At 36.5% G+C, this 18,257-nt stretch overlaps 1 protein-coding gene across 1 annotated transcript in view; it reads left to right on the forward strand.

Moving 5' to 3' along the window:
• Window positions 1-18,257, forward strand: part of LOC109373329 (pro-neuregulin-3, membrane-bound isoform) — a 342,257-nt gene that overhangs the window by 201,025 nt on the left and 122,975 nt on the right. Inside the window, exon 3 of the mRNA XM_019627100.1 lies at window positions 11,866-11,892. Coding sequence (XP_019482645.1) covers window positions 11,866-11,892 — 27 coding nt within the window. The remainder of the gene's footprint in view (window positions 1-11,865; window positions 11,893-18,257) is intronic.

Here is an 18,257-nt window from a genome sequence, read left to right on the forward strand (position 1 = left end):
ACCTCACTCAAGTCCCTTGAGTCATCTTTCTCTTTGGTCCTGTTGTCTTGGCAGATGGGAAGCAGAAGATTCATTTTTGGGGATCTCCATGTTACCAAATCTGTATCTATGTTGGGAGGTGTGAGTTAGTTGCCTTTGCTATTGTATTTGTTTAGTGGAGTGTAGTTCATAGTAATGCTTTTTTAAATGTGTCCATCATCTTCTGAATTAGTATTTATTATGAAGACAATCAGTTCTGAACTTAGGAGTATGATGAAAAGCATAGCATTAAAACAACTTGTTAACAAAGGCTTTAATTAATTAATGTGGCAACTACAAACATATATAATGCCTTGAGCTTTTTCTCCTTTCTTTTTTTTTTTTTGAGTAGACTTTCCTCTATTTTATTATAATCCTTATGTCTATTAGCCACAATCTCTTCTGTAGGTCTTTACTGATACTAAAGTGGATTGAAATGGAAAGTTAGATTTAGTAAAAGTGTACTAAACAGCTATTTGAAAGGCTGCTTAAATAGTTTGAAATTACTAAGGGGTAAATCTTTAAATAGCATATATAATAATATTTTAATTACCATGGAATATTTAATGCTTTTTCTTATAATTGACTACTTGTTCAAGTGAATCCTAAATTATATACAAAAATGATGTGACAAAGGTATGCATATGTTGGACCTTTTCAAGATATGAATCTGATGATTTTGGACTCTTAAGATTGTAGACTCATGTAAATGGTACCTAAATGTACTTTGATTTGGGAAAGTTTTCTAGAAGCATTTGTTGATATTTTTTTCCCAATATTAAACGAATTGCCACCAGAGGTGTCATGTTCCTTGGAATCTTCAAAAACTGAGGTGATAGAAAACAGGCTGGATATGCTCTGAAGGAATACAGATATCATACGCAGTAAGCAAAGGGGCTCATCCAGATGATATTTTATCATTCAATAAATATTTATTGAGCATCAACAAAATGTCAGACTTCATGATAGGCTGGAGTGAAAAGTCAATGAGTAAAAGAAACAACAACACTTCACTCCTAGGAGTCAAGATACTTTTCCACCCCAAGCATGTAGGAATCTACAAATATGACTTTTAGTTTTTCACAGAAGCTTATTTTCTTCAGCTATTAAATGGGGCTCAATAGCACTACTTTACAGGCCAACTTTCAAACTTATATGAATTAAAGTGTGTATTGGGTCGTCGGGAAAGTCTTGACGCATTTTTGCATTGAAATACATAGAAAAATATGTCATGACTTTCCTGACGAACCACTAGAAGTACCCATTGAGAAAATATGAGAAGTTGAGAAAGTCAATAAATTATGAGAAGCTGCTAGAGAATTATTATGAAATTCAAGAATTCCCAGTACATCCACCTCTACAGATTTACTATCATAAATTATATAACCAAAAAGAGCAGTATATTTTTTGGATGAAAAATTTTCTACACAATGAGAATTTTTATTCAATGATTTAATCAATAATTGTGAACATGGAATCAGAGTTAAGTCTAGTGTTCTAAGATGTTTTCACTGAAAAATTCTATAAGCTATTTAGGCAAAATGTGACTTGAAGAGCAGACTAAGCAAATAGTCACTCATAAACCTCAGTTGTGACCCTATTTTGATGCTTCATTTTACAGAGCAAAATTTCCATCTTGAGTTTGCACTGCATAAACATGTGGCACAGTTTCCATGGCTGCCTGCTTCTCTTTTGATACAAATGGATACTCTTATTTAAAGGAAGAGAGAAGAATGTGAAATAGAGGTGCCTCTCTTTAACAGAAATCAGTAACAGCATTTGAGAAGAAAAATAAAGAGGCCAAATTTCATAACAAAGTCCTTGAATAGAAGAATAGGGCTATGTGCTTTTCTGGAAAAGTGTTTTTGCTTCTCCATGATTGATGACCTGTCTGGTGTGAGGCTGGCCACAGTAATGTCAGGTCTTACCCTCAACAGTAGAAAGGGCTGTCAGTTCTGATGTGATGTTGGTGAGAGTGAGATAGGGAGTATTGAGCTGAAATAGCAACAGAAAGTCCTGTGACTTAAGCACATGATGCAAGCTGATTTTGTGTGAAATTGACTTCAAATGTATTTAATATATACAAAGGGAAGACTAGAAAAAGCTACAACAAAACATTAACATAAATTACTTTTAGCAAGTAGTAAGAAAGGTATCAATTTGTTTTTATTACTATGATATTTTACTTCCCAAATTTTATTTATGAACATGTATAAATTAAAAAATCAAATGCATATGGGATGGCAGAGTAGATAAATGCTCTGTTTGCCTCCTCTCATGACCACATCAAAATTACAATTAAACTACAAAAGTCATTATTGAGAATCACTTGAAGTCTAATTGATGGGAAGTCCTATAAGGATACACAAAAGTCATGTTGAGACTGGCAAGAGGGGCAGAGATGCAGAATGGGCTGGTCCCATACCCTTTTGGTGGTTAAAAATCAGGAGGGATATCTTGATTGTGGGGATCCCTGATGAGGCATGAGGGGTCCTGGCCTCACATGGGGCTCCTCAGTTCAGGGTTCCAGTGCCAGGAACCTAATACATAGAAACAAACAAATGGGGAGACAAAGAAACATGTCCCAAATAAAAGAACAGAACAAAGCTCTAGAGAAAGAACTAAATGGATTCAAGTAATCTAGTAGATGCAGAGTTCAAAATAGTGGTTATAAGAATGCTCAATGATCTCAGTGAGAACTTCAACAAAGAAATAGGAAATGTGAAAATGGAGACAAAAAACATAAAAATGAATCAATAAAAAAATGAAGAATACAGTAACTAAAATGAAGAATACATTAGAGAGAATCAACAGTAGATTTGATGAAGCAGAGGATCGAATCAGTGATTTAGACATTAAAGTAGCAGAAAATACCTAATCAGAACAGCAAACAGAAAAAATAAAAAAATAAAAATGTGGACAGTTTAAGGTGACTCTGGCACAACATCAAGTGTACCAATATTTGCATCATAGGGGTACCAGAAGGAGAAGAGAGAAAGGAATTAAAAACCTATTTGAAGAAATAATGAAGGAAAGTTTCCCTAATCTGGCAAAGGAAATAGACATACAAGCCCAGGAACCATAGGGAGTCCCAAACAATATTAACTCTAAGAGGCCCACACCAAGACACATTATAATTAAAATGACAAAGCTTAAAGACAAAGAGAGAACCTTAAAAGCAACAAGAAAAAAACAGTTACCTACAAGGGAGCTCCCATAAGACTATCAGCTGATTTCTCAACAGAAACTTTGTAGGCCAGAAGGGATTGTCATGAAATATTCAAAGTGATGAAAGGTAAGGACCTACAACCAAGATTAATCTACCAGCAAAGCTATCATCTAGAATTGAAGTACAGATAAAGAGCTTCCCAACAAACAAACAAACAAACAAACAAACAAAGCTAAAGGAGTTTATCACCACCAAACAAAATTATAGGGAATCTTAGAGGAACTTCTTTAAGAGGAAAAAAAAAATCAAAACTATGAATAATAAAATGGCAGCAACTACATATCTATCAACAATTACGTTAAATGTAAATAGATTAAATGCTTCTATGGAAAGATCTAGGGTGGCTGACTGGATAGGAAAAAAAGACCCTCATGTATGCTGCCTACAAGAGACTCACTTCAGATCGAAAGCCACATGCAAATGAAAGTAGAGATATGAAAAAAGATATTTCATGAATGTGGAAACAAGCAAAGAAACAAAAAGCTGGGGTAGCAATACTTAACCAGACAAGGTAGACTTTCAAACAAAGGCTATGACAAAAGACAAAGAATGACCCAATAATTCCACTTCTGGGTATTTATCCAAAGGAACCCCAAACACTAATTTGAAAAGACATATGCGTGTAGGAGGTATGATCAAATCATATGGTGAATGTTTAAATTTAAAAAAAAAATTCTTACAGTAAAGGACACACTGCTATTAATCCCCCTCAAAATATACCCACTCGCTTTGAACACACTTATCCCATCATTCTTGCCACTTTCTGAAACAGCTCTGGAAGTCCTCTTTCGTGAGTGTCTATAGTTTTGCTGTCATGGCTGCATCAATATCCTGAATCATTTTGACTTTGGGGAAGAACCAGAAGTCATACAGTGCCAGATCTGTTGAATAAGGTGGGTGAGGACACACCGTAATGTTTTTATTTGACATAGATTGCTGTACCAAAAGCGATTTGTGACACGGAGCATTGTCATGATGAAGGGTAATTTATGGCACACTTTAAAACACACCTTCTCTCAACTGTAGTTCACACCCGACTGACTGCACCAAACAAGGTGAAACTTGTCACACACTGTTACTAAGGTTTTATGTGCCACTTTCTGTATTGAAGATCCTTGCCTTTCTGTTCGATGGCACTCAGCAGCGGTATTCACCGTAGTTTTTGTTCACACCTCGTAATCTTATCTGAGAGCAAGCAGAATACACATCCACTGTTGAAGCATGAGACAATTTCATCTCTTTACAGTGATTCTAGAAACATCTAGGGAATAATATGTGCTCATAAATTCAGGTGTTAGGGATCAGCAAACATTCAAGACCCAAGTAGCCATCTTCATAAATCCAATTTAATCTTCTCATTTGAGATAGGCTACCTCTTTGTAAAGTGCCTCCATCGAAAATCATTTGACAAGGATCTGTAAGTAGACTCTACAGAGTGGCAAATTTCAGTTCGGTTATCAAGATAAACCATCTAGAACTGATATGTTTTGTAGTCGGGTGGCTGGTTTCTTCCACACTTATATGGCATGTATTTCCCAGAGTGGGTCTCATGGATCATAGTTTCACAGGGGACTTCATGACAAGGTGGTTGTTTACATCAGGTTGGGAAATACTGCCTACTGACCCCCCTCCAGGGGAGTCTGGTACAAATGTGAAAGCCTTTAGGGATTCTTGCAGTGGAGAAGCCTGTTGAACTTTAATAAATTCAGTATTCTAACTTTTTAAAACACAGAACAATATTTTTGTGTTTCATATTTTTCCACATCCCATGGAACCAGAGTTTAAATGATCACATTTTAGACTATTTTGTGATAGAATTGCCTTGTTCAGTTACTTTCAATATAGAGGTGGCACTGAAGCTCACATTCATGTGGCCCTGTCCCAATGACTCACTGCAGTGTCATCATAGGCTGGATAACGACTTGTCTCCTCTCTCCCTGAGATTGGCATCAAGTCAAGGATTCACTTTGCTTGCTCTTCTTCATGCTGCCTACATTGAGGGAGCTGTTGGTAGCCTCTGATGGTCTGTCTAACATAGAAACAAGAATCCTTGAATTGCGTACATGCAGGGAACCATGGACAAGGTGGAAGCATGCAGGCCTTGAATTTCCAGGAGTTTCTGACTTTCTAGAATATTAAGTGACCCTCCCCAGTCACCTACCAGACCTCAAATCATAATGTTTCAGGTCTACAGCAGAGATGCTGCCATTTATTAAACACATTGCCGATTTTAAGATTATCTTCTTCAAGCTCTGGCACATATTCAGACACAACTCTCTATATCCCTTGCTATACATACAAGCAAATGACTTCACTTGGACCAACTTTGAGATGAAGACATCTCCCTACTAACCAAGGAAGAAATATTAATGATTTGCCAGTTTGGTTCCCTGGAGAGAGAGAACCCCCTACCTCCCCACCCACACCCACCCCCACCTAGCTGTAGTTGGTACTTCATCAATAAACTAGGGGTGAGCAAGTAAATAAGTACTGCTTCTACAGTGCCCGAGGATACCTAAAAACAACTTGTTCTCTTAAGTGGATTAAATAACTCCTTCCTGAGTATCTTATTACCCAATAATGTTATAAAAAAATTAGTTTTTTCTTCATTGGGATGGCATAGTAAACCCTGAGTATACAGATGGCTAAAAGTCAAGCTGCTTAGGCCCAATTGTGTTTCCACCACTTGCCAGCAGTGTAGTTTTCGGGAAATTTCTTCATATCTCTGTGCCTCTGTTCCTCATGTGTAAAATGAGAATAATGACAATCTAATCTCATAAGTTTCTGCAAGTAATATTTAAAGCAGTTTGTAGTACGTAGTAAGTACTCAGTAAACATTAGCCATTATTATATAACCAAAAGGTGTGAATATTCCAAAAGTACTACAATTTTTACATATAAAAGTTAATCAAGCTGCTAGAGATGGAAATTATACATTCTGATATATTCCAAAAGGGAAACCAAACTGTTTCTTCTTAAGCTCTGTGTCTCTGCTTCTGCCCAGGATTTACTCTTTGCTCTTTGCTCATGATTTGTGGAGTGAATGAATAAATGGATGATTAATTGATTAATTCTCACCACATCCCTCTTGATGTTTTCATGGAAGCCTGAGTGCTTTAAGAAATAGCCAGTTAAGGGTTATACGAAATATTGTGGTTTATGTTCTGTGTATTACTCAATTGATAAAATTAATTACTTTTTTGTTGTGCTTTTCGTGGAATTTATTGATCCTTTAATATGATACAAAACCTATTACTATCTTTAAACCTGCAATAACGATGCAGTGTGTTTAGCATTTTAATAAAAGAATGGAAAGGTACGTGTACGTGACTGTGTGTGCATGTGAGAGATTTTAAATAAGATCTAACTTTTTACTTGTATGTTTCAGTGGCATCAGTTTTCATGGATGTCATTACAAAAATTAATAAATAATTTTCCTGTAAAATCCAATAATGTATATGCCACCTTGCTTAATAGAATTTCTGAGAATTACAACTCTAATAATTAGATGTAACTTTTCTGCTATGTTAAGAGGAGATAGATTTCTTTGGCCTTAAGAATTCTATTTACACCTTTCAGTGTTTGAATAATTTTGAAATTCTGATTTCTGTCTCTTCTACTAGTCATAAATTCATTGTGGTTTAAAGTATTATGGCTGACTTCAAATTTATCAAACATGCTACACACTTCTCAGTGCAATCTCCACACATACAAAGCCTGATTCTCCATATCTCATATAGAGGGGGAACAGTTACGGTAGTGCAAAGAATAAAGAGTCACCATTGGTTATATTCACAGGCAAAACAGATAACAGCCAACCATTTCAGTGCCATCTCAGCTCCACTAGCAAGTTCTTCTTCAATCAGGCTAAGGCTACTGGCTTTCTGATTGCCCAGTCATATCATTGAACAACTGTGCTCTACTATTTTGGGTACTCTCTTTCCATATTTCTTTACACTTTCTTCCCTGAATTTCCTTTCTGCACCTTCTATTCTGGCTTTATGTAAAAATCTATCTATCATCTATCTATCTATCTATCTATCTATCTATCTATCTATCTATCTATCTATCTATCATCTATCATCTATCTATCATCTATCTATCATCTGTTTCAGGTGTACAAAACAGCATAATGATTAGACATTTACACAGCCCAAAAAGTCTACTACTTATCTGACATCATACATAGCTATTACACTACCACTGACTGTATTCCCTATGCTTTACTTTACATCCTGTGTCTGTGTGTGTGTCTAAATTATAATTGACATTCAATATTATTGAATATTCTTTTATATTAATTTCAGGTGTATAGCACAGTGGTTAGGCATTTATATAATTTATGAAGTGACCCACCCATCTCTGTACTTCCTGGGCTTGTATGCCTATTTCTTTCACCAGGTTAGGGAAGTTTTCAGTCATTATTTCTTCAAATAGGTTCTTGATCCCTTTATCCCTCTCTTCTCCTTCTGGTACCCCTATTATGTGAATGTTGTTATGCTTGTTGTTGTCCCACAGGTCCCTAAAAGTATCTTCATTTTTTAAATTCCTTCTTCTTTCTGTTGTTCCGATTGGGTGTTGTGTTTTCTTGTACCTTGTCTTCTGAATCACTGATTCGATCCTCTGCTTCATCTAATCTGCTGTTGATTCCTTCTAGTGTATTCTTCATTTCAGTTATTGTATTTTTTATTTCTGATTGGTTCTTTGTATGGTTTTTATGTCCTTCTTTATGCTTGCTATCTCTTTGTTGAAATTCTCACTAAACTCCTAAAGCATTCTTATAACCAGTGTTTTAAATTCTGTCTCTGGTAGGTTGGTTACCTCCATTTCATTTTGGGGTTTTTTCTGGAGGTTTCTCCTGTTCTTTTATTTGGAACATGTGCTTCGTTTCCTCATTCGGGCTGCCTCTCTGTGTTTGCTTCTATGTATTAGGTAGATCACCCATGTCTCTCAGTCTTTCCAGGTGGCCTTATATAGTGTGTGTCTTGTGTGGTCCAGTGGCACAGTCTCCCTGATCACCTGTGCATGTGTTCCAGGAGTGTCATTTGAGTGCATAGTGTGAGTTCTCCTTTTGTAGTTGAGCTGTGATTGCTTTTGGCTTGTCAGTGGGTGGGATTGACTGTGTGGATTGGTTTTGCCCACAGTATATGAGCTGCTCAGAGAGGGATTCTCCCCTATGGGCTCTTATGCCTGTTGAGACCACTCTTTGGGTGTGCCACTTGTGGGACTAACCAGGTAATGCTATAGTGTGGTCTGATGCTGGCCTCTGGATATGTTGTTTCTGGTGTCTCTTAAGAGGAACTCCCACGCAGGCCAATTTCAGCCTTGCCTGTGACCAGCTTGGGGCTACCTGGTAGGAGTCTCAAAGCTATATGTGGTTGGCTGCTTCCTGTGCTGGACCTGGAGGCATTTGGGGGTGGCCTCACTGCCCCCAATATTGGGCCTCACTGCCCCCAATATTGGGCCTGGCTGCCACCAGTATTGGGCCTGGGGCAGCTTAGCAGAAGTCCCGGGATCCTCTAGGCCTATTGCAACCTGCCAGCTGCTTGTATTGAAAGAGCCTCCTTAGGTTAGTGGGCTACGCTGGCTGACCCAGTGTTGAGAGTGCCCTCAGCAATGCAGCACTAGCTGGACAGGGTGGAGTCCCAGAGAATCACGAGACATGGCCAGTGATTTTTACAAAGTTAATGAAGATTCGGTTCTTGCACCAATGCCTGGTCTACGACCTCTTCACAAATGCCCTGAGAACACATAGCCAGCCACTGCTTGCCTCGGGCAGTACCTAGCCTCTGAGCACTTCACAAAATGCCTTGAAAACACCGGGACCAGCCGCTGCTCACCTTAGGTCCCAAGAGAGGATGCGGCACAGATGGTGGCTTACTGCTCACCACCAAAAGTTATGTGGCCTGCCGCAGGCCATCCGCTGCTTTAAAAGGGTGGAGCTGGCCACTCAGTAGCTGAGAGTCCCCCGGGTGATGGAGTACAAGCTGTGTGGGGCAGGGAACTAGGGCGCCACCAAGGTGGGGAGCCTGTCCAGATTTTACCAGACCAGTGCAGTCTCAGATTTGGCCTTTTGGGGGTGGGTCCAACACAGAAAAGATGATGCCCTCCTGTAGGCTACATGTGAGGCAAGCCCACACAGGGACAATAGTTGCTGCTCCTCCAACCCTCACCCAACTCAGTCTTTCCCCATATGTCTGTTGTGCCTCTTGAGTTGCTGCCCCTCCACCAGAGACCTGGTGAGTGTTTGCAAGTGAGTGAGTCTGTGTGGGGGCCCTTTAAGAGGGTGTCTGGGTTTCCAGCCAACTTCCATCTCACTGGGATGAAGAGTCCTCACTGATTTCCACTGCCAGATGTTGTGGGAACTCCTCTTCCCAGCACAGGACCCCTGGGCTGCGGAGCCTGGTGTTGGGCTGGGACCCCTCCCTCTTTTGGCAGGACCTCTGCCATGGAGGTGTCTCTCCTGGGGTTCAACCATTATCTGTGGGTTTTGGGTCAGCCTGTTTCACATTTCTGCCCATTCTACCAATCTTGATATGGCCTCTTCTTTATACACTTCATTATAGGGGATATATTCAGTTAGTCTTCAGATGATTCTTGCGGTTGATTGTTCATTAATTTATTTGTAATTTTAGTGTGATCCTGAGATGCAGCAGCCATTGCATTTACCTAATCTGTTATCTTGGACCCCTTCCCCCAAATTTTTTAATACAAATCTTTTTTTTCTTCCATTTAGCCTCATGACAAGTAATCTCACCCAAATCCCTGTTTTTAAATACCACAGTTCTAGTCTCTCTCTGCACGCATCATAATGCTTCTTATTCATATTAGAACTCAAATATAGTCTTGCCAACTTTTTTACAGTCTCCATTTTTTTATGTACCACATTAGCTTTCTCTCAGGAGCAACATTATGGGTCCCTGGACTCTCCATCTGATATATATTTCCTGGTTTTCCATTTTAGCACTATTACTAAGAATTGCCAGAACTTTTTCTTTGTGGTCTCCCACTGATTTCTGAATTACTTGAGAACAAAAATCCGATCTTTTCATGAATGTGTGTTAGATAGCTATTATATTATATACTAAGCAGTCAAAAAACAACAATAACAACAACACATACACAAAAAACAAAAGCCATGTAAAGAAAGGAATGCAGAATGCATCTATGTTTTTAAAACTTTGTTAACATTTTTTAGTATGAGACATTCTCAATTAAAATATGTCCTAATCACTTACAAATGAACTATTTACAGGCAAATTTATAGAGACAGGAAGTAGATTAGAAGTTGTCAGGGCCTAGGGGAGGGGGAAATGAGAAATTATTGCTTAGTGAGTGCAGTTTCTCTTTGGGGTGATGGAAAAGTTTTGGAAATATAGTAGTGATGGTTGCACAACATTTTGAATGTAATTAACACCACTGAATTGTACATTTAAAAGTAGTTAAAAATGACAAATTTTGTCATATATATTTTACCACAATGAAATTAAAAAATGAATTATTTCAAATAGGAAAAGAACTGAAATATTCAAGATAACTAAATACATATTTTCTAAAACGGAAAGCTTCTTTGCTAAATAGAGAATTGATAAAAGGGAGTCCAACAATTAATCTCAGAAACAAATATAATTATAGCAATACTTTTTGTTTTTATTTATTCTCATTTAAGAATTATATTACTGCAACAGAAACAATTAAATAATGTGATGACTTTGAAAGGTGAATGAGAGAATACTGAATGATTAAAAGAAAGCACCATTTAAATACAGCTGAATGACTGGGCATAGCCAGGCCCAGTTTTTTACCCTCCTTATCACAGACAGACATTAACTCGTGAAAACTGTTTGCTGTCCACACGCAATAAAACAGATATAGACACATTTGTCATTCATTTTTTAATTTAATTTTATTTTATTAGTTTTAAGTGTGCAAAACAATGTAATAGACAGTTTTACCCTTCACAAAGTGATGTCATTCATTTTTTATAGGAAACACTGTCAAGTTTAATAGTCATAGGACTCAGGGGTCAGATCGACTGGAGTTGTAACATGGATCTGCCTCATCTTTTGGGGCCTGTGTAAGTTTTTTAATCTCGTTGAAGTGCAGTTGTCTCATCTAACAAATACAATAAAAAAGAATCCAACACCATTGCTTTTGTGTGAAGGTAAGAAGCGCCTGGTGAAGGCCTGTCATTCGGAAGTTCTTTTCTCACTTATTCATAGGACAGAGGTCCAAATAAGTTTATTTTGAATATGTAGTTATTTTACATAAAATGTCATGAGTTCTAAAAATAACTTTAATACCAGATATTTTTTGTGTGAACATGTTTCCCTTTCTTTTTGGGGGGGTTAAAGTTATACTTTGTATACTTGGTAATTGATGCAATATTATTGCACTTAAAGTTTCTGGCTTCAGGGAAATACCAATCAGCATTCAGAACACTCCTAATTGTTGGCAATCTGTAAATTTTCTTTCTCAAGCAAACATGGTGGTTAAAACTGAGACACATTCTTTGCTTTGAAAGGGCAGTCTTATAAGCATGGATTTTCATATGAAACTTTTTCTAATCTTTTTCTCTTTTTCTTTTTTCCCTTCCTTACTTGCTGACTTCGGTGTAGCAGACCACTTGGGGATCGAATTCATGGGTAAGACTAAACAATTTTCTCCTTAAATATCTTGAAAAAATTAAGTTTGAAGTGTTCTCCTTCCCCATCTGATTGTAATTGAAATGTCTCATTACTAGATTCTATTAGTAGTAAAAAGTGTTTTTGTCAGTTTTTCACTAAGTAATGGTTCAAAATGAAAAACTTATTGGGAAGGCAATTTAATGTTAAATGTGGAATCATACAGAAGTTGGATTTGGCTCCTGGCTTTGATTGTTTGCTCTAATTCTCAATTTTCTTATCTATAAAATAGGGGTAATAATCATTCCTGTTACTGCAGGTGTAAATTGTTTAGCACAATGTTTATAAGACAACACAATAAATGATAAAAATTAGTTGTGATGCTTTAAAAATGTCAATTTTGTTAGTTTCTGCTCTAATTATTTTTTCTTCCTCATGATGATTACTTTGGATACATTTTGGTACTGATCTTAAAATGGAGTATGGGCTATATAAACTTTTCTTTTAGAAAAGAAAATATTTCTTTTGCATGTACTTGCAGTGAATAGCATGATTTTAAAAGCATTAGATGCCTTCCATGAGAATTATTCTCTATATTCATCGATAATTATATTAAGAATTAGACATACTTTTGAAAATCTATATTATCAGTATAAGTATTCCTTGGGGTTGATATGCGTCATGATGCTAAAATGGGAAGATCCTCAGGAGTTCAAGTTCGTGAAATTGAAAAGACCTAAATTTCACTTCAAATTCATAATTCTCTACTTGCTTGACTTTTGTTGAACTTCAGATTTTTTTCTGAATGGTATGAATATGAATACTTGCTTTATACATGATACTATATTGTGATAATACTTATACATTTACTTGTATTTATTTGTCCATTCACCCATTCATTCAGCAAATATTTATCAAGTGCTCACTGTAAGCAAGAAAAAATATAAAATGCAGGTGATAAAATAGTGAGGAAAAATGGACAACCCCCCCCCTGGTTTGATGAAGCTTATAGCCTAGTAAGATTACAGATGATAATCAGGTAATAAAACCAATAAATATAAAATTGCAAGTTTCTTAACACCTATGCCAGGCAAAATGACATTAGCTTAGACTAGTGTGATAGGGAAGGTAAGGGGGAAAATTCATAGATATTTAAAACATGATCTCAACAAGTATTTCAGAGAAACTGATATTGAAGGTTAGAAAGGGGAAATTCTTAGGATGACTGCAGGGTTTATAGTTTGCATATTTAGATAAAAAATGGGTTCATCTACTTAAAAACAATACTGGAAAAGGAACAGATTTATGAGAGATATTTATTAGATTAGCTTTGGAAATGTTGAGCTCTGGATGCCTTTGTTACAGCTGAGAGAAGATGTCAAGTTGGTAGTCACATATGAAGATTAGTTAGAGACTAGTGATTGCATATTTATACTGGGATTGTTCTTCCCTGTTGTGTGGTATTATTCATTCATGTTCTACTATCTGGGTATTAGATGATAGAAAAAGCAGGCAGACAGCTCAATTCCTGAAGGTTTGAGTCTGTCTTTTCTAGATAGATGTCATGAAAACTCCTAAGGGCAACGAAATGCAGTGTAATATTCAAATGAACCATCCTAGAATGTAAGATAGATGTGGAAGCAAGAAATAAAGGATGGCTGTTGCAATGGAATCAATGCATAGTCATCATGGGAGTACTCAAACAAGTTGTTGGTGTGAAGGAGGTTGTAATCACGAGCTAGGAATTATAGAAAATTATGGGCATGGTCATACAGTAGAGTATAAATTATTTGTTGAGAAGGACACGTGGTTTATACTTTCCTCATTCACTGATGATGCTGGGGATTAACAGCAGAGAACTCTGAGCATCAACAGTCATTTTGAGGATACTGGGGACTAGGCATAGTGGATAGAGAAATTTGCCCCACTGAACTATGATGATTGCATGTTTGATAATAAAGACTTCAGAAGTTATGTAGTAGAATGAGTGCAGATAGAGGAAACATTGCATGGCTGGTGCGTGGGGATGGGGTAGCTGCAGACTCCACAAGCAGTATAGTCATTGTTATAGTAAGCAGAAACCTCTGTATCAATGTTATTTATCACAGTGAAAAGAAATGGACCAGTCACCATTCTATTGGGCTTTTCCTGTGACACTGGTACCATATAGTATAAAAATTTGCTAAGGAAAGAAGGTATTTGTTAAGAGATCTATTAAAACATTTAAACTAATTTAGTTCCTAGTAGGTGAAAAATAATAGGTTATTATGTAGATCTTCAGTAAGAAACTCAAGACTAAGGTCACAGTGAGCCTTACAGAAGTTGGAATCATGGCTGCATAGCCTTACGGACAGTGAGTTCTTAGTGTGTGGAGATTGCCCTGGAGGGAAAGACTGGGCAAAAAGTCTGAGATAAAAGGAATATGTAGTATGCATATAGATAATGGCAACTGATGGGGAATTATTTGGGGAATAAACTGTTTTCACTGATCTCACTAAATTAAGATTCTATTCACCCCCACAGATTGATGTAACTGAATATGTAAAATTCTATTTGTTGTTCTGGGAACAAATATTTTTACACTTGACTTGTGATTTTAGAATCTATATGGGTAAAATTTTTCCCATTGAAGGTGGTATCACCCCAATAATATGGCATTGCTAGGTATACAGTCAGCTGGGAAGCAGAAATGTAGGCAGTCTCTATAAACTTAATCATGTCAGTATATTGGTTACCTAAAATAATCAGTGCCAGTTCTGTCTGAATGAGTTCTAGAATACCTTTATTCTCAACCTTCAACATTCTTGCTTTGGACAATGTTAATTTCTTCTTTCCTTGAGTTTGAAATGGGTCACAAGGTGATAATCTGAAGCACAGGTGCCTTTCCCCCAAATCTTTGTATTCCCACTGGCCACATCTGTGTATGCCCTTATTGATCAGATTCAAAACCTGAACACTTCATACAGTTTAACAAATTCCCATTTATAGCAGGGAACTCCAAATCATATGTTTTCTATATGAGTCTTATTAAATAAGAATCCTATTATTATTTAATCAACATGCACTTATTACACTATGGGCCAAATATATAAGATACTGAAAATGCTGTTATAAAATCCACATCCCTTTGTGTCCAAGGGCTCTGAGACTAAACATAGAGAAAGCTACACATAACTGAGGTGATATAAGAGGTGCTATAAAAATGTCATAGGCAAGATACAGTAAAAGAAAAAAGAAAAGAAAGAGGAAGAGAAAGAAAGAAAGAAGGAAGGGAAAAGAAAGGAAGAAAGAAAGAAAGAAAGAAAGAAAGAAAGAAAGAAAGAAAGAAAGAAAGAAAGAAAGAAAGAAAGAAAGAAAGGAAGGAAGGAAGAAAGAAAGAAGGAAAGAAAAGATATGGGCTTGGGAAGTTCAGGGACAGCTTCCCAGGGGAATAAAACATTTAAGCTGAGTACCAGGCAAAGCAGATAAACTGTACCTAGTGATGTTATAGTCCAAATCTATATAGCACCTTATTGCTTCCACTTTAGGGAGAGCCTTGTTATTTTAGTATCGCTATCTGGGTCTATAAGGCACTAGTGTCACTACTATAGCTGGAGAGAGGATATGAACTTTAGTGGAAACACTTAACCAAAACCTTTTCTGAGTTGATTTATTAATTATAAAGAGTAATTATCCTATTGAATAAGCCATGCCAAACCTAATGTCCATAAAACAGTCAGCATTCAAAAGGATTTTTCCTTAATTGTGTTCATAGATTTTTCATAATGATGCTTCTGGGATTGGTACAATGGAAATTTCAACAACAAATACTGCTCTGGAATACACTATTAGTTAAAAAGAAGTTAACTGATATAATTAGGTCTGGCATTTGAAGGTGCATAAAAACACAAAATTGTGAAATGTTTGTGAAAAAATTAAGAGTTTATATTAAACCAATAATCAAAAAAATAATTCTTGAATTCATGACTTAGCCTACTCATTCATGCATGCATGAGGGAAAATTAAGATTTTTAGGGTCAGATGCTCCAACTTTCCTTTACGGTGTGAATAGATCAGGAAATGGAATCAACAAATTTCTTTGCAAGCACAAGTACCCATTGAGTTGTGTGAGAAATCGAACCAATCACCCAGATGAGATAGATAGCCAAAGGGCATGTCAGATTGACCCAGTTTGGAAGGCACATTGATCAGGAAGAGGTATTCCTCATCTGAGAAATATCTGGCTACTGTGTCAGGTGCTCAATCATAGAACATATCTCATTATATCCATTTGACCTATTTGTTATGCAGCTATTTCTCTGACAATGCTCTGATGCATTTGACGCTCTAGGCATCAAAGATGTTTATATAAAAGCAGGTGCAATGCTATTTGCAAACATATTAACAAACCACAGGGAAAGCTGTACGTTGTGTGGGAGATGTTTCATGCAAATATGTTTTATTCTCATATGGAAAAATAAAATGAACTCTGTCAGTTAAATGTCTTGTTAGTGATTTGACATTTTTAGGATAGCATAATATATTTATGCAAAGTCTAGTTGATTAAACTGATATACATTTTTTTCTTTTAATCAAATATTTATGAAACTTGGAAAAAATCAGATTGTTAACTAAAATCTTAAAAAGTTATCCCAGAATAATTTCTGTATTTTAAAGTTAAAAAAGAAGAAACACTGAATTTTCTATAAGGAAAGACTCAGAAATGTCTATGGTCTAAAATAATACCTCAGTTTGTGATCATAATTTGTTCTGGAAACAAACTGATCATATTGCAAGACATCGCTCGTTTACGAAGTTGAAATATATTATTAGGTTGGTGCAAAAGTAATAGTTTTTGACATTATGAGTAATAGCAAAAACCGCTATTACTTTTGCACCAACCTAATAGAAATGTTTGCTTGTCTTCCGGAACACTCGCAAACCAAGTTACTCGCAATCCAAGGTTTTACTGTATATAGATTCAGAATTAACAAAGTTATTACTTCACACTTCACAATATATTGAAAAGAAAAAAAGGTTTTAGGATATTTTAGTAAGCACTGAAGATAATATCAGAAGTGACCACTTTCTAATTCTGTTTGAATGATATGAAGCGGGGATATTTTCCTTAAAGCTACCCTGCTTATTATAAATAAACTGGTATGTGTTCCTTTAAATATAACAGGCTCATATATCAGTCAAATGAATTCATGTGTATGCCCTAATTTGTGAAATTCATTAGAGATATAGAAGTGAAGATTCTCTTTCTCTAAACTGAAATCTTTGAATTAGAATTATTTTCTAATGTTATTCATTTTACTATGTTATTCATTTTACTATGTCATGTTTTCTTATGAAGTAAAATGGCAATTATGGATAAATGTGTTTGTATGTATGTTTGTAGGGGGTGCATTCTAAGAAATATATGTTTAGTTTCCTTTATATTCAACTACATGATAAACCAGGTGTGACAGAGTAATATTAATTAACATTATTGATTGCTTGACATGTGGCACAGAATTTACATTATCTCATTAAACTCTCAAAAAATGCATGAGGTAGGAACTATATCTTATAAATGATAAAACTGAGATCTTTTTAGGTGAAATATCTCAATCCAAAGAGCAAGAAAGTGTCAAATACAAGATTTGAACCTAATTCCAGAGTTGTTGAATTCTACTGGTGACCTACTGCGGGTCATGTCACACAGTAAGGGCTTCATGATTGCTCAGAGGTTGTATGCTGTCAGTGTCTCAAGTTGCAATGCAGTTCTGTATGTAGTCCTGAGGTCTGAAGGTAATGCTTTCAAAGTACCATGGGACCATAAGAATTGTGAGTAGTAATTGACATTATCTGAGCCTAGTGTACTAAATGGCTCATAGCAGCTGATCATTGTGTTATGGGGAGCAGGCCCTCCTCGGTGTGGTGTCCAGGTTCTTGGAGTCTCAAGTGAAGAATTGAAGGAGACACAGCAATAAAGTAGTGAAAGAGGAATTTATTAGAAGAAAAAGTACACTTTAAAAAAATAGAAGCAGGCCCAAGCAGAGAGCAGTGTTTCAAGGGTCATTATTAGAAAAGAAAGTATATTCTAGAGGGATTGGAGTGGGTCCAAGCAAAACATGGCAAAGACTCAAGGAGGCAAGGCCAAGGGCCAGGACCAGGGAGTCATTATTAGGAGATAAAGTACACTCTAAAGAGTTTGGAGCGGGCCAAGCAAAAGAAGAAGCTCAAAAAGCCATGACTGGCCAGGACTTGGAGTTTTTATCCCTTTTTTCTCTAGAATGAGCTGTTCCTCACTGGGTGTGGGACCATTTGATCGACACCTGTGATTGACTATTACCTCATCTCTTTAGACTGCGCATGTTTCTTCCCAGAGTTCAGTCTGTTATAATGATATTAATGAATTT

Source organism: Hipposideros armiger, unplaced genomic scaffold, assembly GCF_001890085.2.
Source record: "Hipposideros armiger isolate ML-2016 unplaced genomic scaffold, ASM189008v1 scaffold_708, whole genome shotgun sequence".
NCBI lineage: Eukaryota > Metazoa > Chordata > Mammalia > Chiroptera > Hipposideridae > Hipposideros > Hipposideros armiger.